The sequence below is a fragment of the Carcharhinus amblyrhynchos genome, chromosome 14, assembly GCF_965287045.1.
Source record: "Carcharhinus amblyrhynchos chromosome 14, sCarAmb.v2.hapA, whole genome shotgun sequence".
In the NCBI taxonomy this organism is placed as follows: Eukaryota; Metazoa; Chordata; class Chondrichthyes; order Carcharhiniformes; family Carcharhinidae; genus Carcharhinus; species Carcharhinus amblyrhynchos.
In genome coordinates, this window is record NC_137337.1 from 53,825,860 (window position 1) to 53,852,318 (window position 26,459).

The 26,459-nt window shown below is 41.4% G+C and overlaps 1 protein-coding gene across 4 annotated transcripts in view; it reads left to right on the plus strand.

Annotated features, from left to right (window-relative positions):
• Positions 1–26,459, plus strand: part of strn3 (striatin, calmodulin binding protein 3) — a 270,890-nt gene that overhangs the window by 231,388 nt on the left and 13,043 nt on the right. For all 4 annotated transcript variants that reach the window (XM_080202888.1, XM_080202891.1, XM_080202890.1 and 1 more), the window contains 5 exons: positions 1,336–1,511; positions 12,117–12,164; positions 12,303–12,424; positions 17,274–17,441; positions 19,401–19,541. In XM_080202888.1, coding sequence (XP_080059014.1) covers positions 1,336–1,511; positions 12,117–12,164; positions 12,303–12,424; positions 17,274–17,441; positions 19,401–19,541 — 655 coding nt within the window. The remainder of the gene's footprint in view (positions 1–1,335; positions 1,512–12,116; positions 12,165–12,302; positions 12,425–17,273; positions 17,442–19,400; positions 19,542–26,459) is intronic.

Here is a 26,459-nt window from a genome sequence, read left to right on the forward strand (position 1 = left end):
GCTAATGACATATAATGCTTCTTGAAATAAATTTCAATAAATTAATCTGCCTCTTGGCCATTTCTGGCAAGAGACTGATCACGCCGGATATCTGTGCTCATAAAACGCCGCTGGTCACGAAAACCGGCGCCAGTCATGTTAATTGCTTTACGCCTCACTTTATCACTGCGTGCTGCCTGGAAACAGATGCAATGCGATGGTAAAATCCCCTTGTCTTCAGTTTGATTAAATCCAACACACATGTCTATACTCCCCATGCCCCCACACACCCTGCACACACTCATACCGCCTCCCCCCCCCCCCCCATCCCCACACACATGCTCCCACACATATACATGAAAACGGGTGCAACGTGATGGTAAAATTCCCCCCTCTGTCTTCAGTTTAATTAAATCCAACATACACACACCCTGGCACCTATGCCCCCATGTGTCCCCTGCACACACGCAACCCCACACATGCATGAACCCCTCACACCCGCACATGCATGCAGCCCGAGTCATGCATGCACACATTCGTGCTCCCACCGCACACAGACACGCACACCCCCCAGCCGCGCATGCACACACATGCCCCCCGCGTATACACCCTCCACAAAGACACCTCCCCTGTGCACCCACCTCACCCCGTGCCCACCTCCCCATGCACACAGGCGCACACCTGTCTTGCCCCCCCCCACCACTCTCATGCGAAAATGAGCCCAACACAATGGTAAAATTTCCCCTCTGTCTTCGAGTTAATTAAATCCGACACGCCCACACCCATGTGCCCCCTGCCCACACTCCCCGCATACATGCAACCCCTACACACGAACACACCCCCTCACCCACACACGGACGCATTCCCAACCGTATGCACTCACACGCATGCGTGCCTGCCACTCACGTGTGTGCCTGCCTGCACACCAGCATGCCCATGGAGTGGAATATGTGTTTCATGGTGGAGGATGACCCTATCAATATGGAGGTTGATGGGATGGGAAGTGAGAACAAGGGGAAACCTTATTCCAGTTCTGGGAGTGAGGGGAAGGATGAGACCAGAAGTCAGGAAATGGTTTGTGATGGTTGAGAACCCCGTTAACCACAGTGTATGGAATCTTCATTTGAGGATAAATATATTAGAAGCTCCATTGTGGAGATAGCATCAGAACAGATGTGACAGAGACTGAGAAACTAAGAAAAAGAAAGTGCATGACATTTGGCAATTCACCACATTTGAAAAACATAGCCTTCTTTTATGTGGAAGTGGGGATATCTTGTTTCCTTTTACCAATATCGTCAACTTATTCTTGTTTTTCAGCAACATAATATATTTTAACTGTGTGTTCATTTTCAGTTACCGGCTAATAAGGATGCATTCAGGAAGACGTGGAACCCCAAGTACACACTACGGAGTCACTTCGATGGAGTACGTGCTTTAGCTTTCCATCCTATAGAGCCTGTGCTGGTTACAGCCTCTGAAGACCACACCCTTAAGCTTTGGAATCTCCAGAAAACTGTCCCTGCCAAAAAGTATGTTTTTGAAGTCGCTTTTGTATCATTGCATATTTAAATATGACAAGGTTAGAAATTGATATGTACTGCGCACAAGTTTCCAAGTCTAAGTGGGTACTACAAAGAAAGATTTTGCAATATGACTTTGTGTACCAGAGCGATATTCTACATATGCACAACGCCATATTGGTTTTGATACTAGATACCCATTTCCAGATGGCTGCCTGAAACAAAATGTAGACATTAGTTAAATATGTCTGAGGATACTGTGTCTGATACAAGGTGGTTTTATGAACTTATAATGCCTCTGCGCACCTGAAACGTGGTTTCCTTAACTTAACCAGGAGTATGATTTAAAAATAATTCTCACCTTTATTTAGTTAAGTCTCAGGGTCTTTTTACCTTTTCTAGGTCCTTTTAGACCAGATTCCTGGCAAGTATTTATGACTTTTGTCTCACTCGTCTATTTGTGGCGGGCAAGACCTAATTCACAGGATTTGCTTGTTATCAATTGCTGACCATGTAAATGCTGCCACTTCCTAAATCAGGAGAAGCAGCACCAACAAAGATTTACATTGACTGCAAGATGTGAGCAAAGGAGGCATTGTACATGAGGGTTTTCAGGAACAGAATTACATACCTGAATCACAGAGGAGCAATGTATGAGTTGATGGAAGGTGGGCACTTACTTATGTCTCCTGTTAGCATGAGAATTGGACTATAACACAGTATATATGCACTGTGCTGTCTGTGAAAATGAAGCTTAGTGTGCCTCTAAACTTGCGTCCCTCTAGTTCTTTCTAAAATGCTTCTCGTGACATCAATCTGTGTCATACACTTGGTGATCCTGCAGATCACAGGTGCACTGTGAGTATCAGCAGTTCTTTGCCTTCCTCACTCGGATTTTCCTGCATTTCCATTGATGTAGGGCATCATGGACTACATCCATGTAGGCTTGCACGCTTCTAATAATGAGCCAGCAATGTTTCAACAGGAAGGACTCCCATTTGCTACATGTTCTTATTGAATGGCGGGGCAGGCTCGAAGGGCTAGATGGCCTACTCCTGCTCCTATTTCTTATGTTCTTATTTCTTATGTTCAGTTTGTGGCCACATATTCTGACTCTTGTTGCTTTTATGGCATAATCATGATGTTTATCCCAGTACTGTCTAACTCCTCAACCCCCTTGACAATCTGGCAGCTGGGAAGGGATAGCCTTCCTGTCATCAGTGGTTCTTAATTCCTGACAGGAATTCGGGCACCAATGCAGAGCATCGATAGAACGATAACCATGCTTCAAAAATGGTTATGATTGAGCAAACCATCATTGAATCCGAAGCAATGCATCCACTATCTGATATCTTCGGAGGGATCCTTCACTACAACCCAGAGCAGTTATCAAGATTCATAATCACTTCCTGCGTGCTCTGCAGCAGTGGTTCCCAAATGTGGGTGGCAACCCTCAAGGGGGGTGCTGAGTTGCCAGCTCCCCGTCCTCTTAGCAGCAACAGTAACTGGATTGGAGACAATCCAATCTGGAGACTCAGGGAGGACAGCCTTTAACCCACCAGATCAGTTGCACCAAACAGCACGTGACAGATGGTGAACTGAAGTGCTCTTTAAGCTGAAGTGCTCTAAAACACTTAGCAGCAAGTGTGAACAAACCTAGGATATATGAGAGCTGACTTGGCACAGATACTAACTGTACCTGGAGTGCAGGAGAAAATGGGAGATTGTGTAGCTGAACCGGGAAGGTGAGTGGTAGCTTCAAACTTTACTGTGTTTCTGTTCTTGTTTGCCAGTTGCACAGGCTCCTTATCCCAAAAATGGTGACTCTGCTTCACAAACACTGGCAACCAGACCATAGGAGGGGCTAGTCAGTATGTGTGACGTGTTGAGGGAAATTGGAAAAAAGTATTGGTGTCCATATGATCGCGTGGAAGAAGTTCTTATGTGTATATTGTGTGTTGGGGTAGAAGAGGGATGATTGCACTCTGGGAGTAGGGTGTCACCAGGGAATGTGGAGAGTTGGCTGAAAACTACATGAGGACATTAAATAACATTTTTTCACTTTGTACTTTAAACCGCTTTAAATACAGATTTTCAGAAATGACGTTGATCCATAATGTGAACTTTAATACTTGTATACTATATGTTTTGCTGCCTTATTTGCTATTTGGTTACTGGCATTTGGGGTCATATTGCTTTTCAAGTATTTAAAATAGAGTCACAGTAGAAAATAGTGTGGGGAAACACAGCCCTACAATCTTGCCACTCAAAGTTGTAGAACTGTCTTAAGAAGGAAGAAGTGGAGCAAAAAGGTAAAGAATGGCTACCAGGGTAATAAGAAAATTGAGAATAAGTTCTCCTGAATGGCCCTTCCCCTGCCCAGAATCATCAACATTCCTTCTCAAATCTGACCAAGTTCTAAAATAATATGTTTCATGTTCCCTATTGTATGGCTAAGCTTCTGAAAACAACAGCTAAACTAAAAGACAACAATTTACAACACTGCTCCAGAGGTCTGTTCATTATTGACAACTGGTTATGTGACTATTTGAAAACTACTGTGAACCAGAATCCTCGTTCCTCTGTGTTATTGGTTACCTATTAATGTTTCTCTCAGGTGGTTTGTCAGTGGCTAGAGATGGGAAATTTATGACTGCTGACTTTTGACAGTATTTGAGATGGTCATGATAACAGCCATGATGAATTGTTGTTGTTTGCATGCAGCTTCACATGCAAACCTCTTTAGCTGACAATTTAAGTGTACTTACACCATGTGGACTATAATGGTTCAAGAAGATGGCTCTCCACCACTGACTTGAGGGTAATTTGCAATGTGAAACATGTACTGGCCTTGCCAAGTCACACTAATTGTGGGAATGAATAATGAAAAACCTTCTGAGCTATTCTCAGTTCCAGTCTGAGTTACATAAGAACATAAGAAATAGGAGTAGGAGTAGGCCATCTAGCCCTTCGAGCCTGCCCCGCCATTCAATAAGATCATGGCTGATCTGTCGCTGCTCAGTTCCACTTTCCCGCTTTCTCCCCATAACCCTTAATCCCCTCTCTTATCAAAAACCCATCAACCCGCGTCTTAAAAATATTTAGCGAGGCAGCCTCCACCACTTCAACGGGCAGAGAATTCCAGAGATTCACCACCCTTTGAGTGAAGAAGTACCTCCTCAACTCCGTTCTAAACCGCCCCCCCTTTTATCTTGAGGCTGTGCCCCCTAGTCCTACTGTATTTTTTGAGCGGGAAGAGTCTCTCCACCTCTATCCTATCCATCCCATTCATCATCTTATACGTCTCAATGAGATCTCCCCTCATTCTTCTAAACTCTAACGAGTACAAGCCCAGTTTATTCAGCCTCTCCTCATAGCTCAACCCCCTCAACTCCAGTATCAGCCTAGTAAACCTCCTCTGCACTCCCTCCAAGGCCAAAATATCTTTGCGCAGGTGCGGTGCCCAAAACTGCACACAGTACTCCAGCTGCGGCCTCACCAATGCCCTATACAGCTGTAGCAAGACCTCCCTACTTTTATATTCAATCCCCCTCGCTATGAAGGCCAGCATCCCATTCGCCTTCCTGACCACCTGCTGCACCTGCAAGCTGGGTTTTTGCGACTCATGCACAAGGACCCCCAGGTCCCTCTGCACCGTCGCCTGCTGCAGTTTTTCGCCACGTAAGTAATAGTCCTTCCTACCATTCTTCCTACCAAAGTGGACCACCTCACACTTGCCAACATTAAATTCCATTAGCCATTTCCTGGCCCATTCGTCCAGCCTATCTAGATCCTTCTGCAGACTCTCCACACCCTCCGCACAATTTGCTGTTCCCCCTATCTTGGTGTCATCAGCAAATTTCGACACCCTACACTCGGTTCCCTCCTCCAGATCATCTATATAAATGGTAAAAAGCTGAGGCCCCAGCACCGACCCCTGGTCGGTGTCTAAAGTTGAGTAAAGCATCCTGTTCTGAAGAACTGCTTCTTTTTCTAAATAAAAGCAAATTACTGTGGATGCTGGAATCTGAAACCAAAAGAGAAAATGCTAGAAAATCTTAGCAAGTCTGGCAGCATCTGTAAGGAGAGAAAACAGCTGATGTTTCGAGTCTAGACGATCCTTTGCCAAAGCTTTGACAGACAGCAGTGTTTACAACCTGTCAAAATAATTTAACCATGAGATTATCTGCACTGTATCCCTTCCAGGACCAATATATTTATCTTTAGGTTTAGTGTGCAATATTGCAGATATATTTTTACCAAGACTATGATTCAACATAACTTCGTCACTTTGGAATTCCAGAATATCTTGAAATAATTCCACTTGTCCTTTTGAGCCTGTTTTCATCTTTGCACTAGATTTTAATGGTTTACGTACCTGAACACTTAAATATCCTTTACTCTTTTACTGCCCCTCGACTCATCTTTAAGGAAATATTCTGATTTGTCTTTCTCAGAACCACAGTGGAGATAGAATCATAGAGGTTTACAGCATGGAAACAATCTCTTTGTCCTAACTTATCCATGCTGCCTTTTTTTAAACCTCTAAGTTAGACCCAATTGCCCGCATTTGACCCACATCCCTCTATACCCATCTTACTCATGTAACTGTCTAAATGCTTTTTAAAAGACAAAATTGTACCTAGCTTTATGACTACCTCTGGCAGCTTGTTTTAGACACTTGCCATCCTCTGTGTGAAAGAATTGCCCCTCTGGACCCTTTTGTATCTCTCCCCTCTCACCTTCAGCTTACGCCCTCTAGTTTTAAACTCCCTTACCTTTGGGAAAAGATATATTGACTATCTAACTGATCTGTGCCCCTCATTATTTTATAGACCTCTTTAAGATCACCCCTCAGCCTTCTGTGCTCCAGAGAAAAAAGTCCCAGTCTATCTCACCTCTCGCGAACCATCAAGTCCCAGTAGCATCCTAATAAATCCTTTCTGCACTCTTTCTAGTTTAATAATATCCTTTTATAATAGGATGACCAGAACTGTACACAGTACTCCAAGTGTGGCCTTACCAATGTCTTGTACAACTTCAACAAGACATCTCAACTCCTGTATTCAATGTTCTGACAAATGAGACCAAGCATGCTGAATTCCTCCTTCACCACTCTGTCCAACTGTGACTCCACTTTCAAGGAGCTATGAATGTGTACCCCTAGATCTCTTTGTCCTGTAACTATCCCCAACGCCTTACCATTATCTGAGTAGTCCTGCCCTGATTCAGTCTACCAAAATGCATCATCTTGCATTTATCTAAATTAAACTCCAACTGCCATTCATCAGCCCGCTGGCCCAATTGATCAAGATCCAATTGCAATCCGAGATAACCTTCTTCACTGTTCACTATGCTACCGAGCTTGGTGTCATCTGCAAACTTACTAACCATGCCTCCTATATTCTCATCCAAATCATTAATATAAATGACAACTAACAGCGAATCCAGCACTGATTCCTGAGGCACATCGCTGGTCACAGGTTGAAAAACAACCCTCCACAACCACCCTCTGGCTTTTGTCATCAAGCCAATTTTGTTTCCATTTGGCTACCTCATCCTGGATCCCATGAGATTTAACCTTATGCAACAAAGTACCGGGCGGTACCTTGTCAAAGACCTTGCTAAAGTCTATGTAGACAATATCAACTGCACTGCCCTCATCTACCTTGCACTTCTCCATCTTGAAGCCACTCTGGCATAGTTTTATCCCATCCTATCTATGTAACTTATTTTTCCCATCTACACAACTTATTGTACTAACTTCATGTCACAATGATACAATATATAAACTGGGGCCCCAGTACAAATCTCTGGGAATTCACTTAACTATCATACCAGTTAGGAGACTTTATCCTGTTCTCTCTTAGCACATTCCACCCTACCTTCAGAAGTGATGTTAGGGGTAAGTTTTTCACTCAGAGGGTGGTGAGTGAATGGAATCGGCTGCCGTCAGTGGTGGTGGAGGCGAACTCGCTGGGGTCTTTTAAAAGACTTCTGGATGAGTATATGGGGTTTAATGAGATTGAGGGTTATAGATAGGTCTGTAGGTTGGTAGGTGATGTGGTCGGCGCAACTTGTGGGCCGAAGGGCCTGTTTGTGCTGTAGTGTTCTATGTTCTATGTTCTATCCCATCCCACAACAAAATTACAAGATTCCTTGCTTTTGCTAATCCCTTGTTTGAAACCTTACCAGATACTTTCTGAAAGTCCAAGTAGATGCTACCATCTATGATTCTCAGCTAAGTTAGTCAGACATGAGTTCACCTTCACAAATCCATGCTGTTGATACTTATCCAAATGCTGATTCATTATGTATAACGATTAATACAGTAGACACAGTAACTTCCCACAATTAATGTGAAACTGTGTTACCTGTTTTCTTAGTCACTACCTTAAATAGACCCAGAATACTTAATGAGTATTTTGTATTGGTGTTTACTAAGCATAAGGATTTTGATAAAATAACAATAGAAGCAGAAATGATAGAAAATGGATCGGCTAAAAATTGAAAGGCATAATGTACCTAATGGGCAGCACAGTAGCACAGTGGTTAGCGCTGCTGATTCACAGCTCCAGGGACCTGGATTCGATTCCTGGCTTGGGTCACTGTCTGTGTGGAGTTTGCACAATCTCCTTGTGTCTGTCTGGGTTTCCTCCAGGTGCTCTGGTTTCCTCCCACAGGCCAAAGATGTGCGGGTTAGGTTGATTGGCCAGGCTAAAATTGCCCCTTAGTGTCCTGAGATGCGTAGATTAGAGAAATTAGCAGGTAAATATGTAGGGTTAGGGCCTGGGTGGGATTGTGGCCAGTCCAGTCTCGATGGGCCAAATGGCCTCTTTCTGCACTGTAGATTTTCTGTGATTACCTGGGAATTCTGGTTATGCGTAAGAGTGAATAAATCCACTTGTTCAGCTGGCTTGTATCCCAGGTTGTGAAGGGAAGTGAAAGGGCTTACCTTATTATCTTCCCTAGAAATTAATGAACTATCAAGGGATTGTAAAGTGGCAAATATGACAACCTTGAGCGAGAAAACATGCAAGGACACTCCATGTAACTGCAGTTCAGTCAGTTTAACATCGGTGATGGATAAGGTTTTAGAAATAATCATGGAAAACATTAACAGGCACTTGGAGAGGTTTGAGTTAATTAAGGAGAGCCAGGACAGATTTGTAAAAGGCAATATCTAGTTGCATTTTTGGTGAAGGAAACAGAGAAGGTTGAAGGGAATGTGGCGGATGTTTAAGTAAAACTTAAGAAAATGACCATAGGTCTACATAAAAGGCTGTTTAATAAAGCTGAATTCAGGTTTAATGTCAACTTGAATTAAAAAATTGGCTTAAAGACAGGAAATAATGAGTTGTGATAAATGCTTGTTTTTTTCAGGCTGAAGCTTAGTATGTGGTGGCGTTCCCTGAGGGTCAGTGCTAAAACCATTGTTCTTTTCAGTATGTGTAAGCAACTTGGATAAATTGAAATACGGGTTAAAATTTCAAAACCTTATTGATGATACTAAACATGAACACATGACAGACAATTAGGATGATAACCAATTGATTGCAACGAGCTTACAAACTATAAATTAAATAATTTAATTTAAATTTCTCCTCTCATCACTTGTCTGTAAACATAAAGGTGTTTTAAATTGTTTTCCTCTTTGTAAGCAGTACTTTCTAACTGGTCGGTTTTGGTGCGATCCAATTTTCTATTTATTACCCAACTGCAAACTCGAAATAGGATGAACTTTAAGAGTTAGTTTATTTACACGCACACTAGTGGGATGAGGGTCACAGTGTGGCTGCCAGTTAGTAAAGAAATAGGTAGAGAAGAAAAAAATTATAATACAGAGATCACAAAGATAATAAACATTGGTTATTGGATTAACCATATGGGTCGGTCCAATGAGGTATTCCTTCACTGAAGTTGGTGGGTTGAAAACCAATGCTGTATAATTCACTTTTCCAGTGGTGTTGATGTCACATGATGTGATGGGCATGCAGAGATGAATTAATCTTGTAGGCTTCCAGGCCTTCCAGCAGGCACGGTAGATGAAGCTGAGTGTCGAACAAGGGCCTACCATGACTTTATTGTGGCCTGTTAGTCAGATTTGAAGCAGCAGACTGAGCTATGAAACTCAACAAAGTATTATTAAATTGTTCAAAAAGCCATAGGCTTAGGTCACGTGACATTACCACATAGTGAAGCCTTCAACAAAGGATGTTTCTCCAAGGCCTCGAATTTGGCTTTGTATTCAGGATATTAGAAATTTTTGAGAGGCCATTGGCTTAGCAGATGTCTGAGTTAGCAACACAAAAACCCTTTGATGCAGCTCCCTTTTGAAGTTGGACTGTATAGTCCCAGGTGATTGCTAGTAGCTCCTCAGAGATAATGAGGTACAAGTATTAAACTCCCCCGATCCTCCTGTTAAGGAATGGTATATGATAATAGACAGCAGTTAAGAAGGGGGAAAGAAAGTAAAACAGAGAGGCTGAATCACCAGACTACTTTAAGTGCCATTCCTGAGGCTTGAGCACAAAATCTAGTCATGTACCTTAACTGCAATACTGAAGGAGTGCTGCAATGATAGAAAACCTTCTTTCTTCATTGGATGTAGAAGATATTTTGGCACAATTTCAAGGAAGAGCATGTTAGTTCCTCCTCGTGTCCTGGCTAATATTTATTTTCAACGAGCATTGCCAGAACAGATTATCGGATCAATATCTCATTGTTGTTTGAAGGATTTTGCTGTTTTGAGAGGCTTTTCTGTATGCAAATTGGCTGCTGATTCCTAAACAGTGGCTGCACTTCAAAAATTGGCTGTAAAGCATTTTGGAATTTCCTGCAGTTGTAGAAGGCTTTATGTTAATGAAAGTTTTTTTCAAATTTGTTGGCAGTATGTAAAGATATTGCTGAAATACAGTTACAAATATTTAACATACTCCATATGCGTACTATTAAAGAAGGTGCATGAATCTTTACAATATTTTACCAAATTTTCATATTTTAAAATTAACCCAGCAGGTAATGAAACCTAACTTGAGAGTATCTATGTCTGTAAGAAAATTGTCTATCAAAATTCTCCAGCTAATATTTTGTTGCATTTGAACAATTGGAGGGACAACGAAAATATTCCCATGGAAATTTCTTCCCCTTTTAACCCTCTGTAGAATAGTAACCTGTTCTGCTTATTTAATTTTCACTGCCAGTCAAGTTTTATCATGTTCGTTTTCTGACATGCCAAATTACATTTTATTCTGATTTTGCTCTGCTTGCCCCTCCCCATGTTACTCTGTCTAAATTCCCTCATACCTATTCGCTTGCTTCGACTTTGAGCTTCAATTACCTTTGGTAGAATGAAACCTTGCCAAAATACATTGGTGGGCAACAACTTCACCCAACATCATGCTTATCTTACTCCCTCCTTCTGCACAAGCAATTGCCCAAATAGAGTAACATTTTGTTTAAAAGTCCAGGTGTCAGCCATGGCTGTCTTGAGTCTGGTTGAGGTACTTGAGCACAAAATCTAGGCTGACACTTCAGTACACTACTGAGGGAATGCTGCAGTGCCGAAGATGCCATCCTTCCAACGAGATGTTAAACCAAAAACTTATCTGCACCCTCGGGTGGATACAAAAGACCCCATGACATTATTTCAAAGAACCAGAAAGATTTCTTGGGTTTCCTGGCCAATATTTATCCCTCAATTAACGTCACTAAGATAACCTGGTTATAATCATTGTTCTGTTGAGGAACATTGCTGTGTGCTAATTGACTGTTGTGTCTCCTGCATTGCAACAATGACTACATTTCAAACATTCTTCATTGGCTGTAAAGTATTTTGGGACATCTTGATATTGTGAAAGATAATATATAAATGCAATTATTTTTATTAAATCAATTGTCAGCGCGCACATAGGAAAATAAGAACATTACAAGTAGGATCATGAGTAGACTTCGAACATTCCATTTACATTCCTAAGTACCTACATGCTAAATATCCAGGTTTAAGATTCCTCTGTGTTGCCACATTCTGCAGTCTCTCTCCATTTAAATAATATTATGCTTTTCTGTTCATTCTGCTGTTGTGGACAATCTCACATTTTTCCACATCGTGGTCCACTTGCAATTTTTTTTACCCATTTATTTAACCTATATATCTCCTTTGCAGCATTTCATTCAGGATCATGGACTTCATTATTCCCTGCTATGTGTAGGAAGGCTTGCTCAATATGCCATGTTTAGCAAAATTGGAAACTTTATAAAGAAGTTACAAATTTTACACCCAGTGCACAGAGAAAATCATTCTCTATAATGCATTATTTCAAATTATGAAATTATTTTTCCTTGTTTTGTACTTAATCTGAACAGGTGAAGTATTTCAAAACTTTTCAAAACTATTATTTTCTGTTGCATGTTTTTATCATAGCATAGACTTTCATAGTCATGTCAAAGATTTGTTATGTTTTGTTAAGTTGGTTTGCAAATTGTACGTGACAGTTCTCCATAGTTCCACTTATCTACAATAAGCAAATAGAAGACAAGGTATTGACAAATGTATTCAGCCAACTTTAACTGCAGCAATGAATAATATTCAATAAATAGCAATTTTTTTTTCAGGAGTACCTCATTAGATGTGGAGCCAATATATACATTCAGAGCCCATATGTAAGTAGTGTCAGTTTTATCATAAAGTTCATTTTAAATGAAAGTAAGCAATTACTTTTAATTAAAGTGAAACATTTAATGCTAACTTTCTATTTGCATACATCACTTAATTATTTTACTGATTTATTTTGTTTCCAGTGGACCTGTACTTTCTTTGGCAATTAGTTCTAATGGTGAGCAGTGTTTCAGTGGTGGCATTGATGCAACAATACGATGCTGGAATATGCCCAGTCCCAATGTTGATCCTTATGATACATTTGGTAGGTACTAAATGGAAAACTGTTTTGAAAATTGCTGCATGCTCTTTACTTATTCAGTAGTGCTGCAGATTTAAATTAAACATCCCTGATTTCTCCTCTCATCACCATCCATAAACAGAAAGATGTCTTGATTTTTATTTCCCTGTTTATAAGCAGTGACACATTTTCCCAACTTTTCTGTTTTGGTGTGACTTAATTTCTATTAATAAACCCACAACAAACTCGAGACAGGGTAAAATCAGAGGGTTAGTTTATTTTGCTCATAAAATGCAGTATGGAGGTTCATAACGTTCCCCCCAGCACTCTTTTTTCACTCACAAAATAAAAGAGGAATAGCAGAAAGAAAGAAGTACACAAGTCAAGTCCAGAATCAAAGGCCAATGGTGTATTCTTTCAGAGTCAACAGGTTAAGACTGATGCTGGATAATTCACTTTTCCAGTAGAGATGACTTGCACAATGAGATGGACCCATAGAGATGAATTAGACTTCTAGTAGAAAACAGTGCAGATGAGGGCCAGGCAATTTAAACTCTGGTTCTTCAGCTGCTTGGTTTATGGAAGATAGCACTGTGAGCTTTTCAGCACCACATGATGATATATGTTCCAGTAGATTTGATGGAGTGGAGGGGTCATGTGACATGAGTCCCACTTCTCCACCTTTGTTTGGACAAAGGATGTAAATTATTTGCCGCCTTGAGGTGATTATTGTTTCAGCATTAATCTGCTGAACACAGGTTTCAAGGTCATTTGTCCTTGCACGCAGATAATCAGTGTTGGCAAGGACCTGACTGTAAAAATGTAAAGTTCCTGGGGATTTGATCCTGGCAATTGTCAGAGCTAAAAGGATATTTGGACAGAGGTTTTGCGAATGATGGATCCTGTATTGCCTTCTAATCGATAAGGAGAGAACTGTAGGCCAGTTAGCTTAACTTATGTAGTAGGGAAAATGCTTGAATCTGTCATCAAGGAAGAAATAGTGAGACATCTGAATATAAATTGTCCCATTGGGAAGATGCAGCATGAGTTCATGAAGGGCAGGTCATGTTTGACTAATTTGTTGGAATTCTTTGAGAACATTACGTATGTGGTGGACAATGGGGAACTTGTGGATATGGTATATCTGGATTTCCAAAAGACATTTGACAAGGTTCCGCACCCAAGACTGCTGTATAAGATAAAGGTGCAATGTGTTACAGGTAATGTATTAGCATGGATAGAGGATTGGTTAACTAACTGAAAGCAAAGAGTGGAAGTAAGGGTATTTTTCTGGTTGGCAATCAGTGTCTAGTGGTGTGCCTCAAGATCAGTGTTTGGACCACAATTGTTTACGATTTATATAGGTGATTTGGAGTTGGGGACTAAGTTAATGTGTCAAAATTTGCAGATGACAAAAAGAAAAGTGGCAGAGCAAAGTGTGCAGAGGATGCTGAAAGTCTACAAAGGGATATAGATAGTCTAAGTGAGTGGGCGAGCGTTTGGCAGTTGGAGAACAATGTTGGTGAATGTGAGATTACCACATTTTGGTAGGAATAACAGCAAAATGGACTATTATTTAAATAGTAAAAAATTGTAGCATGCTGCTGTGCAAAGGGACCAGGGTGTCCTTGTGCAAGAATCATAAGGAGTTGGTTTGCAGGTGCAGTAGGTAATTAAGAAGGCAAATGGAATTTTATCCTTCATTGCTAGAGGGATGGAGCTTAAAAACAGCGAGGTTATGTTGCAACTATATAGGGTGCTGGTAAGGCCACACCTGGAGTACTATGTATAGTTTTGGTCTCCCTACTTGAGAAATGATACGCTGGCACAGGAGGGGGTGCATAGGCGATTCGCTAGGTTGATTTCAGAGTTGAGAGGATTGGCTTATGAGAAAAGACTGAGTAGACTGGGGCTATAATCATTGGAATTCAGAAGAATGAGGGAAGATCTTATAGAAACATACAAGATTATGAAGGGAATAGACAAGACAGAAGCAGGGAAGTTGTTTCCTCTGGCAGATGACACTAGACCTAGGGAGCATGGCCTCAAAATAAGGGGAAGCAGATTTAGGACTGAGTTGAGGAACTTCTTCACACAAAGGGTTGTGAATCTGTGGAATTCCGTGCCCAGTGAAGCATTTGAGGCTACCTCATTGAATGTTTTTAAGGCAGGGATAGATAAATGTTTGAACAGTAAAGGAATTAAAGATTATGGTGAGCGGGTGGATAAGTTGAGCTGAGCCTGTGAAACGATCAGCCATGATCTTATTGAATGATGGAGTAGGCTCAAGGGGCCAGATGGCGTACTCCTGCTCCTAGTTCTTACGCTAACGGAAAAATTCCTAAGGCTTCTTCAGTCTACCCTCCTTCAATCATGTACAGTCAGCTACTTTATAGGGCATAACTTCTAGACAAGTTAATTGTTTCACGCACACCAGTATATTGTTTACATATGATACCAAGAGGTAGGCCCAAATGTAGCTGTTTAATCATGTCTCATCAGTAATGTCATAATCTTTAGTGGTAGATGGATGGAATGTCTGTTCAGACAATGGTCACTTAATCATGTATTTTATTACAGTTTTACTACAGTTAGCAAGGACATGCAGCTGTGCCCTGTTGACAGATATAGTGAATCATTCCTTTTGTCTGCGCTGACATATTCATGTATGTGCATTGACAGTCAGTCTACAGTAAGGGTGCTGCTACTTTTCCTGGCCCCCTGCTGAGCTCAGTTCTCCTCTCAGACATGGTCATGGATTATACTTTAGAGATAATGAAAGTGTAGCTGTTCTGAATGCCCAGGCATAGATGAGTTAAGGGCACAGATAGACACATGGCAGCATGATGCCATAATAGAAACCTAGCTAAAGGAGAGGGAAAATTGTTAGCTCAATATCCCTGGTTATAGTGTCTTCAGAGAGTGGGGATAAAAAAAGGAGGGGGAGTAGCACTAATAGTTAAAGAATCAATTCCATTTGTGACACTGAATGACATACTGAAATAAAGAAGGGACAGTCACACTACAGGGGGTATACTACTGACTCCCAAATAGTGAAAGGGAGATAAAAGAACAAATATGTAGGCAAATTTCTGTCTGTAAGAACAAGAGGTCAGTAATAGTAGAAGACTTTATCCCAATATCAATTGGGATTCAAAAAAATGCAAGGGAGAGGCATTTGCCCAGTATGTCCAGGAATGAAACGTTCCTTTTACCTTGTCGCCTGTGCAATAACTCAGGAATCAGCTGTAAAGGAGCGGTACTTTATTGCACACAGTAAAAATAAAACAAACCACAAGTCTGTGGTGAATACATATAGATCCCAACTGGGATGTTATAACAATAGACCCGCTCAGGGACCTGCTTTATGAAGGGCTTGGGATTTGAGTCCTACCTGGTAAGGTAATTACCAATCACCCCGGAAGTCGTATTCTGTGAGTCCCACTGGGAAGCCAATCAGGGATTCCCCATATAAATCCTGCTGTTTATCACACTTGCTCTCTGTCAAAAATTATCGCCATAAATTCATGTGGGTGGAGTATCCAGTGAGTCGAAGTCCAGTATCAGTGCCTTTGTCTGGCAGGATTCTGCACTTTGTCCTAGACATTTTCTGAAGGCCAGCCATGAGAGTGATGGTGGTTTGAACTACGAGCATGTGACCAGCTAATGGCATTGTATCAGACCAGCAATGGCCCATTTTGGAAAACAAAATTTAAACAAGAGAATATAGAAGGGGGACGGATTTTTAAGATTTTCTTGTTCCGTTCCTTGTTGTCATAGCAATTTAGAAAGCTTTTTTTTTCAACTTTTTCGTTACAAGCTCAGCACAATTACCTCTTTGTCGGTAAAATCCTGTGATGGTGTACTTTCAATCACTGATATTGCTGAACTTGTCAAATGTTCCTGACTCATCATATTTCGCAAATAATTTTTACCTCTTTTCAATACAGAAAAAGAACATTCACCAGCACCATTTATGACATTTAGTTTTCTTCAGGGATTCACTTCTATTCTGCAATTGCATCCTTATTTTGTCATAAATATCATTGACAATCTCAGTAATGATCTTTACTTTCCCTTTTAATGTGATGTCATTGTCTCTAGCTTCATTGAAAAATAACTTCCTCAGTCTTGTCTGCTTCTCATCATCAGAGGGACCTGTATTTTTTGTTAATGTTAGTGCCTCTGCTTCCGCAAAGCTATAGATCAGAATTTTACTGCCCCACCTGCCAAGGGAATCAGAGCGGGTGAGGGGTGGACAATGGGAAGGTTCGTTAACCTTGGGCAGGATTTTACAGTTTTGGGATGAGCGAGGCCATGAAGTCCTGCCCATAGTCTTTTTAGACTTCATTGACAAAACTTTTAACTGAGACTAACAATTGTGAAGCATTCGGTAAAGTTGTATTGATATTTTGTAGCAATTTACTGAGGACGTTAATTCTTTGAAGTAAACAGTTTCACAAAAGAGTACAAAAATCTATGTAGTTGGCTCTTGAAATATAGAAATTAAATTAATTTTGTAAGAGAATAAATCAAATTCCAATGTAAAATCACTTATTAAGATGTCACTGATTATTAAGTCACAAGAACCCATCATCTGTCACAACACCACCAAAAGAAGAAATATATACTAACACATTTCTGTGTTTCTGTGTACCATATTTGAGGGCTTTCCAAATTAATCAAATGTAACACAGTTGAAATTGTAAACCACTTTTGCTCCCACAGGCTGACTTCACTTCAACTTCTAGAATTTCCCTCGTCAGTGTACTGGAGATTGTGGTGTATGCAATATAATACATTTTGCTATCAGGACATGTTAAAGAACTCTGGCACGTCCAATTTAACTATTTTGTGTCATGTTATTCTGCAGATCCAAGTGTCATATTAAATACGTTGGTAGCTCACACAGACGCAGTATGGGGTCTTTCATTTAGTGGTATAAAGAACCGGTTGCTATCCTGCTCAGCAGATGGCACTATTCGGTTATGGAACCCAACTGAGAAATCACCTTGCCTGAGTACTTACAATGCAGAAGGGGGTAAGTATGGAAATGTTTTCAGCTATTGGATTTGACAGATATTCTTTTGTAATGCTTTGTCTTTGTATCATTATAAATATAAAGATAGAAGTACAATTTTTAATTCCTTTTGGATCAGTTGTGAAACATGACATCTTGACACAAAGTAAATGCATTCTGTGAATTCTATATAAAATAAAACTAAGGAATAAAAGATGCAACTATAGATGCTCTTTAGTTAATGCAAATGAACCAGATGCTGTGGCTTACTGATTTACATATAAAGTTAATACATTCTGAAATGCAATTAGAGGACTTGTCCTGTATAGAGCATTCCTTGTAAAATGGAATTAAAGATGATACTTGAAATGGAGAATGTGTGTGAAAGGAACATCTTGCAGTCACCTTTTATTTTGTGGTCAGAGCTATTTTCATTTGTTATGATCTGTACTTTGTATTGCCAGGTTTGCGGATGACAAAAAGATAGGTGTGAAGGCAAGTGGTGAGGAATACGCAAAAAGTCTGTAGAGGGATATAGACAGATTAAGTGAGTGGGAAAAAACTTGGGCAATAGAATATAATGTAGGAAAATGTGAAGTAATGCAGTTCGGATGGAAGAATAAAGGAGCAGTATATTTAAATGGAGAAAGCTGCAGTTCAGAGGAATTTAGGGATCCTCATGCATAAATTACCAAAAGCTAGCATGCAAATTCAGCTGATAATAGGAATAAAAATAGGGCACTCTTGCTAAAATTATTCAAGACGCTAATTAGACCACACTAATTTGATCTCCTTATCAAGGTATACTGGAATTAGAGGCAATCCAGAGAAGGTTTACTAAATTGATATGGGAATGGAGGGATTGTGTTGTGAGGAGAGATTGAGTAGGTTGAACCTGTACTCATTGGAATTTAGAAGGATGAGAGGTGACCTTATTGAGATGTAAAGGATTCTTAGGGGGCTTGGAATCATAAATTCCCTGCAGTGCAGAAGAAGGCCTTTCGGTCCATCAAGTCTGCACCGACCACAGTCACACCGAGGCCCTAGTCCCATAACCCACATGTTTATCCTGCTAATCCATTAATACTGGGGTCAGTTTAGCATGGCCTATCAACCTAAGCCGCACATCTTTGGACTGTGGGAGGAAACTGGAGCACCCGGGGGAACCTACGCACACTGGGAGAATGTGCAAACTCCACACAGACAGTGACCCAAGGCCAGAATTGAACCCACGTCCTTGGCACTGTGAGGCAGAAGTGCTAACCATCATGCACCCTGACAGAGATAAGGAGGGATTTCTTCTCTGAGAGTAGTGAATTTGTGGAATTCTTTTCTGCTGAGGACTGTGGAGGCTGGTTCATTAGGTATGTCCAGGATTGCAATGGACAGATTTTTAATCAGTAAAGGAATCAAGGGTTATGGCAGGATTGAGGATTATCATCTCAGATCAGATATGATCTCATTGAATAGCAGAGCATACTCAATTGGCTGACTAGCCTACTTCTGTCTTTCATTTTATGATCTATGTTTTTATGGAATAAAAAAGGAAATGTGCATTTGGTGCCTTTTTTATTGCTTTTCGTTTCAGCACCCCCTGTTCACATCTGTTAGATTGGTTTAATGCTTCAGTAATGGGGTGAAATTCAACAATAAATCTGATGGACATATCTGCCAACAATATTAAACATACAAATTTGCTTCATCTGAACTTTTCTCTAATGTTAGTATGTGGGCATGCAATGTTGGCACTCTGACTTCGGTAAAGAATCATTAGATGTAAAGGTCCATTTATTCTAAATAATGTGCTTGAGTAGCCTAACATCAGCAAACTATTTGCTTTCTTTTTCCCTAATAGCCATCATATAGGCTGTCAGTTTTAAAATCTAGATTGTCAATTTAATGCCGAATGTTATGTTGTGTTGTGTACCTGTTAATATTTCGGTTAAGATGGTAAAACACTTATTTTAACTGATTTTTCAGAAAATGGAATCCCCACATCAGTTGACTTTGTGGGTGACGATCCTGCACATATTTTGGGTTCCTTTAATAGTGGCAACACAGTCATTTATGATATGCAAACTTCTCAGCCTTTGGTGATGCTGGCATCGCAGGTAGACGCCGGTGAGTTGCAAGCAAATAAGTTATTGAACATTTTCTGTGTTGAGTCCATTTGTTGCAAAGAAATAATTTTGGTGAAATTATCCATTCTTCAGCCTGGTGACCACTGAGAAGAATCATGTGCAACTTTTTCCATTCCCTCTTTCTCCTATGCCATTTGTTCTTCAGCTGATCCTTAAAATGTTCTTAACACAGTGACAATTTGTTGTAAGACTCGATCTCATATTACCTGCAGGAAGATTTATTCCTGCATAATCTGTTTTCTTCCTAGGCGTTCACTCTGTTATATCCCCAAATCAGTTCCCGTTTCGTGCAATAATATCTTTTTACTGTAGTTTATGTTTTTGTTTCATGAGCAGATATTAAAATAAATTCAATAAATGCTTATGCATTTCTTCCCCTTAGCATTTAAATGTCGCATATTGAAATATAACATGATGTAATGTTCTATGTACATTAAAGATTTTGCCCTTCCTCTCCTGTAAAAGTTATCTTTAGTTGGAGACTAGGAGATAACTAGTCATTAAGCTTGCTTTCAGAATTAGCTAGATTAGTTATTGGGAAATTAAAAGCTGCACTTCAGTGCATTCCTGAAACAGTCAGCTCTCAGTTAAAACTCTGGTTGACTAATTGTACAACTGGTTCAACCAGTTCTAGGGCATTGTAAGTAGAAACTTATAAAAACAAAGGCCAGTAAGTACTGCCAGTCTTGCAATGAGTGTGCTGCCTGGCTGAGTGAGAGTACTTTTGGATTTGGGTGGAAACAGAGAGTTAGGTGAATCAGGCAGCAAAGGCTACAAGGGAAAGTGCTGATTGGTAAGTGGTGGGTCAGGTCAGTAAGTCTTTACAACTTTTATCATTTCTATAGTTTGAAACAACATGTTGGCTCATAATCAGTAAGGGCTGGAACTGGTTGGATGACGACAAGGAAAGAAGGGCTTAATGTTAAATTAATAGCTATTTATTTTGAAGTGATTGATTAATTAACACTAGAAATGTCAGTCAGCAGGCTGCAGTGCTCTATCTGTGAATGTGTGAGGTCCATGATGCTTCCAGTGTTCCAGATGGCTACAGTTGCAGGAAGTGCAATGGCAGCTCTTCACAGACTGCATGATTTGGTTGGAGCAATGGTTGGATGCACTTGGGAGCATGCAAGTGGCGGAAAGCATCATAGACAGGAGTTACAGAGACATGGCCACATCTAAGATGCAGGCAGATAGATGGGTGACTGCCAGAAAAGGCAGGCAGTCAATGCAGGAATGCCCCCTGGCTGCCTCCCCTTTCTAACAGATATAGCACTTTGGATACTGTTGTGGGGGGGATGACCTATCAAAGGAAAACAGTGCAGTAGCATCACAGCTGGCTCTGTTGTTCAGCAGGAAGGGTCAAAGCACAGAAGAGCAAAGTTGCAGGGGAGTCCATAGTTGGGACACAGATAAATGCTTCTATGGTCATGAAAGAGACTCCAGGATGGTGTGTTGCCTCCCTGGAGCCAGGGTCTGCGATGTCAGTAAACAGGGTTGCAGGGCATCCTGAAGGGGGAGTGTCATAATGCAGAGGTCATGGTACATGTTGGTACTAATGACATAAGTAGAAAGAAGGATGAGGACTTGCATCAGGAATTCAGGGAGTTTGCAATAGACTAAGTGTTGTAATCTCTGGATTACTCCCAATGCCCCAAGCTAGTGAGTACAGAAATAGGAGAATAGCATAGATGAATTCATGGCTTGAGTTGGTGCAGGAGGGAGGGTTTTCGAATCCTGGACCACTAGGACTACTTTTGGTGGGACCTGTACAAGGGGGATGGTCTATATCTGAACCAGGGTGGGACTAACATCCTTGCTGGTGGGTTTGTTAGTGCTGTTGGGAAGTTTTAAACTAGTTTGGCAGGAGGAAGGCACCCAGTCTGTTCGCAGAATAGGGACACAGTATAATGTAGAAAAGCAGTCAGGTCAGAAGGAATACAGCGGTAATAAGTTTAAAGGAAGTATGACAAGTCTGGAAGGTCTCTACTTCAATGCCATGAGTATTAAAGGTAAAATGGATGAGTTAAGGGTGAGGATTGATGCATGTAATTATGATGTAATAGCCATCACAGAAACATGGTTAAGCAAGGGGTAAGAGTGGCAGCTCATCGTCCTGTGATATAGAATCTTCAGGCAAGACAAAGGAGGGAAGTAAAAGAGAAGGAGGCAGTTACTGCAGTAAGGAGAAATTATACCTTGGAGGGAGCATCAATTGAAGCTTTGTGGGTAGATCTTGGGAATAAAAAAGGGACAGCTACGTTGCTAAGTGTTTATTATAGACACCAGATAGTCAATGGGAAATTGAAGGGCAAATATGTGCACAATTCACAAAGGGCTGTAAAAATAATAAGGGAATAATTGTATGAGGTGATTTCAACTTTCCTAAAGTTAATTGGGATAGCCATCATGTTAAGGACTTAGATGGAATAGAGTTCTTAAAATGTTACAGGAAAACGTCTCAGGTCAATATGTAGAAGATCCAACAAGGGATGGCGCAGTACTGAACTTTATTCTGGGGAATGAAACCGGACAGGTTGTTGATGCGTTGGTGAGAGCATTTTGGTGATAACGACCACAACTTTGTTATGGACAAAGAAATTGACAAGTCGCAGCAAAAGGTTTTGGATTGGGGGAAGAGTAGATTTTAACAAAATTAGGCAGGATCTGGCCAAGATAGACTGGAATGAGTTACTTAAGGAAATCTACAGAAGAGCAGTGGGGGGTACCCAAAGATGAAATGGGGAGGGTACCGGCCAACATGTCCCCTCTCGGGTAATAGTAGGGGGGAAACAAACCCACAGAACTGAGGATAACCAGAGATATACAGGATATAATGAGAAGGAAAAGAGAGGCTTTTAACAGTATAAGGGGATTAAGTCTGTGGAGGCATTAGTGGAGTACAGAAAGTGCAGGATGGAGCTTAAGAAATCAGTTAGAAGAACAAAGGGGGATATGAGAAAGCTCTGGTTGGCAAAAGGAGGGAAAATCCTAAAATATTCTCTTAGCATATCAATGGGAAGAGGATAACTAGGGAAAGAGTAGGGCCCATTAGGGACCACAGGGGAATCTGTGGGTGGAGGCAGGGGACATTGTTAGGATGTTAAACGAATATTTCACATCTGTTTCCACCCATGAGAATGAGGAGGTAATTATGGAACTCGGGGAGAGTGACTGTGAGGCTCTAGAGATAATTATCATCGGGAGTGACAAGGTATTAGAGGTATTGGCAGGTTTAAAAGTGGACAAATTTCTGGGTCCGGATGAATTGTGCCCAGGCTGCTTTGGAGGTAAGGGAGGAAATTCCAGGGGCTCTGACCCAAATTTTTAATTCCTCCCTGGCCCCCGGGGAGGTGCCAGAAGACTGGAGAACAGCTGATGTGGTCCCACTAATTAAGAAAGGTTGTAGAGACAAGACAGGGAACTACAGGCCAGTGAGACTCTCACCTGTAGTTGGGAAACTACTGGAGAAGAGTCTAAAGGAGACAATCTATCTCCATTTGGGGAGACAAGGTTTGATCAGTGATAGTTAGCATGGTTTTGTTAGAGCAGATTTGGACTTTAACCTGGTGTTGTGAGACTTCTTACTGTGTTTATCCCAGTCCAATGTTGGCATCTCCACATCATCATTCCCAAGTACCAGAGATTTATGAGGAGGACAGTACATCTGCAGAGATGGCTACTAGAGGATAAGGGTTACCCACTTAAATGCTGGCTGATGCCTCCAGTGCATTGCCCTGGAATTGTTCTGAGGTGTGCTACACTTTGTGTTCCAATATAGAGCAGTCCTGTTTGCACTTCAATGCTTTAACTGCTTAGGTGGTGCACTACAATACATTCCTGATAATGCTCCTGACATCATCACAGTGTTTTGTGCCATTCACAGTCTGGCGATACGCAGGGAACACAGTAAGAAGTCTCACAACAGCAGGTTAAAGTCTAACAGGTTTATTTGGTAGTGAACGCCACTAGCTTTCAGAACGCTGTGTCTTCGTCAGGTGAGTGGGGAGTTCTTATCACAAACAGGGTATGTAAAGGCACGCACGGTTTACAGAATACTAATTAGAATGCGAGTCTTTACAGCTAATCAAGTCTTAAAGGTGCAGACAATGTGAGTGGAGGTAGCATTCGGCGTAGGTTAAAGAGATGTGTATTGTCTCCAGACAGGACAGTAAGTGAGATGCTGCAAATTCAGGCAAGTCATGGGGGTTACAGATAATATTGACATGAACCCAAGATCCCGGTTGAGGTCATCCTCATGTGTGCGGAACTTGGCTATCATTTTCTCCTCAGCAACTCTGGGCTGTCGTATGTCGTGATGGTCGCCTTGGAGAACGTTTACCCAAAGATCAGAGGCAGAATGTCCGTGACCACTGAAGTGTTCGCCAACAGGAAGGAAACAGTCTTGCCTGGTGATTGTCGAGTGGTGATCATAGAACCCTTGCCAGTGGGTGAACTGGGAAGAGGATGAGAACTCATTGAATCTGAAAGTCCGGAGGCCCAGAAACCTCAGGAGGCTGCTGAGGGTCAAAATGAGTGCAATGGAGGAAGGAAGATGTAGGAGAAGTATGATACTTTTTGTTGATAGGTTCCAGAAAGACTAAAGTTAAGTGAGGGCATATGGCCACATCTCTTCTAGCCTTCAGTGACATTCCCATTCATGGCAGGGGATGTCCAACCACTCTCGAGAACAAGTCCTCAAGAAAGGATGGGTGGGAAGATGGTTAACTCACGCTATAAGAGGACTCCGATATACAAATACAACACTTCAGTTGACCAAAACGTTCATGAAACCATCAAATGGATTCACGAAAGTGTAATTTATTCACAATGATAGCATAACCGTGACCTAAAAGTGACATCAAAATTTCTTAATTTTCCTAACCCTACCAACACGCTTGGGTGCAGCCCCAATATCTGCAGCAGAGGTGGAGATAAGCCTACTGACTGCAACATCCTGATGTCTGTGATGACCTTGGCGGATGTCCTCTGGTGGCCTGAGGCCTGGAGGACCCAGAACTAACTATTAATGGTGAGCAGATGGAGTGTGAGCAACATGATAAATAGGAGGTTATAATATGAAATTCTCTGAGAGAATGAATGTTCAGATGTGTCTCCTGCTAATGGATGTGTGAAACTGTTGAAGGGAGTAGCTGTATGAGTATGTGATATCACAATGAGAGTTTGATAATGGAGGGAATTGAAGGTCGATGTACCCTGTTGGAGTGGATAAGATCACTCATCCTCTTCCTGACCTGGATGGCATTTCAAGCACAAAGAACAAAGAAAATTACAGCCCTTCGGTTGTCCAAGCCTGCGTGGACCATGCTGCTGTCTGAATTAAAACCCCCTACCCTTCCAGAGACCATATCTCTCTATTCCCATCCTATTCATGCATTTGTCCAGACGCCCCTTAAAAGTCACTATTGTATCTGCTTTCTCTACCACCCCCAGCAGTGAATTCCAGGCACCCACCATCCTCTGCAAAAAAAAAATAACCTGTTTGAACTTTAAGCTGGTGTTCTGGGATTTCTTTCTGTCACTGGCTGGCCAGCATTTGTTGTCCATCCCTAATTGCCCTTGTTCAGAAGGCAGTTAAGAGTCAACCACATTGCTGTGGCTTTGGAGTCAATGTAGGCCAGACTGAGTAAGGACACCAGATTTCCTTCCCTAAAGGGCATTAGTGAACCAGATAAGTTTTTCTGACAATCGACAGTGGTTTCATGGCCATCAGTAGATTCTTATTTCCAGTTATTTTTTATTAAATTCAAATATCATCCGCCATGGCAGGATTCAAATCCAGGTCCCCAGAACATTAGATGAATTTCTGGATTAATAGTCTAACGATAATACCACAAAGCCATCACCGCCTTAGATTGTGGCATGCTCGGATGAGTACTGTTAACCTAATTAACCTGTAGTTCTCTGTTTTTTCTCTCCTTCCTTTCTCTATAGTGGTTTCACATTTGCTAACTTTCGATCTGCTAGAATCATTCCGAAATCTAGAGAAATTTGGAATATCCACTATCTCTATTGCTATGTCCTGAAGAATTTGCCAAATTTTCTCCAGTACTTGGTCTCTGCTGATATTAGTTTCTTCATTCATTTTAGCCCCACAATTACCCTCTTTCTGGTATGTAACTTGTGTCATTGACTGTGAAGACAGACACAATGGTTGTGATTCTCCTGAATTTGGAACTAAGTACCCACACTAGCGTCTATCAGATGGGATTCTCCCACCTAATATACGCATAGCAGACAACCCACTGACCAGCTCCATTGTCTCAAGACCGGACTGCCGTTTCTAAATGACAACCCAATCTCTGCGCTCAGAGACAAGCCCCCCGCCATCCCACAAAGATAAGTGGTGGCCCTCACCCCTCCCATAAATAACAGCTAACCCCCCACATCATACAGACACAAGGGTGACCTAACCCCTTTTCCTCCGAAAACCCCCAATCACCCCTCTTCCTCCTCAGACACCCCATTCAGCTCCCTTGTACATTCAGCCCCCTTCCCGTTCAGAATCCTCACTTAGACTCTCTTTCTAGCCCTGGTAGACATGAAATCCATTCCTAATGCAACAGAGATTTTCCTTTCCCTCTGACAGAAGCCACAGGTGAGAGCAAACTCCCTTGAAGTCCTCTGACAGAGAGGAGATATCAAGTTCACCTGGCAACGTGGGATTCCAATCTGCACAGATGTGCACTCAGCTCCAATGTAGGCGCATAGCTTTGATTTGAAGCTGCTGAGGCTTCCCAGCAAACTGGAATCATTAAAACCCTCATCTGCCTTTGTAACAAATTCAATGTGCAGTGCCTTGTAAAAGATTCAGCTGCCAGCTCAGTGGCTTTCTATCATCCCCCAACCTGTTTGTTTTTTTTGCCTTTCACCGTTG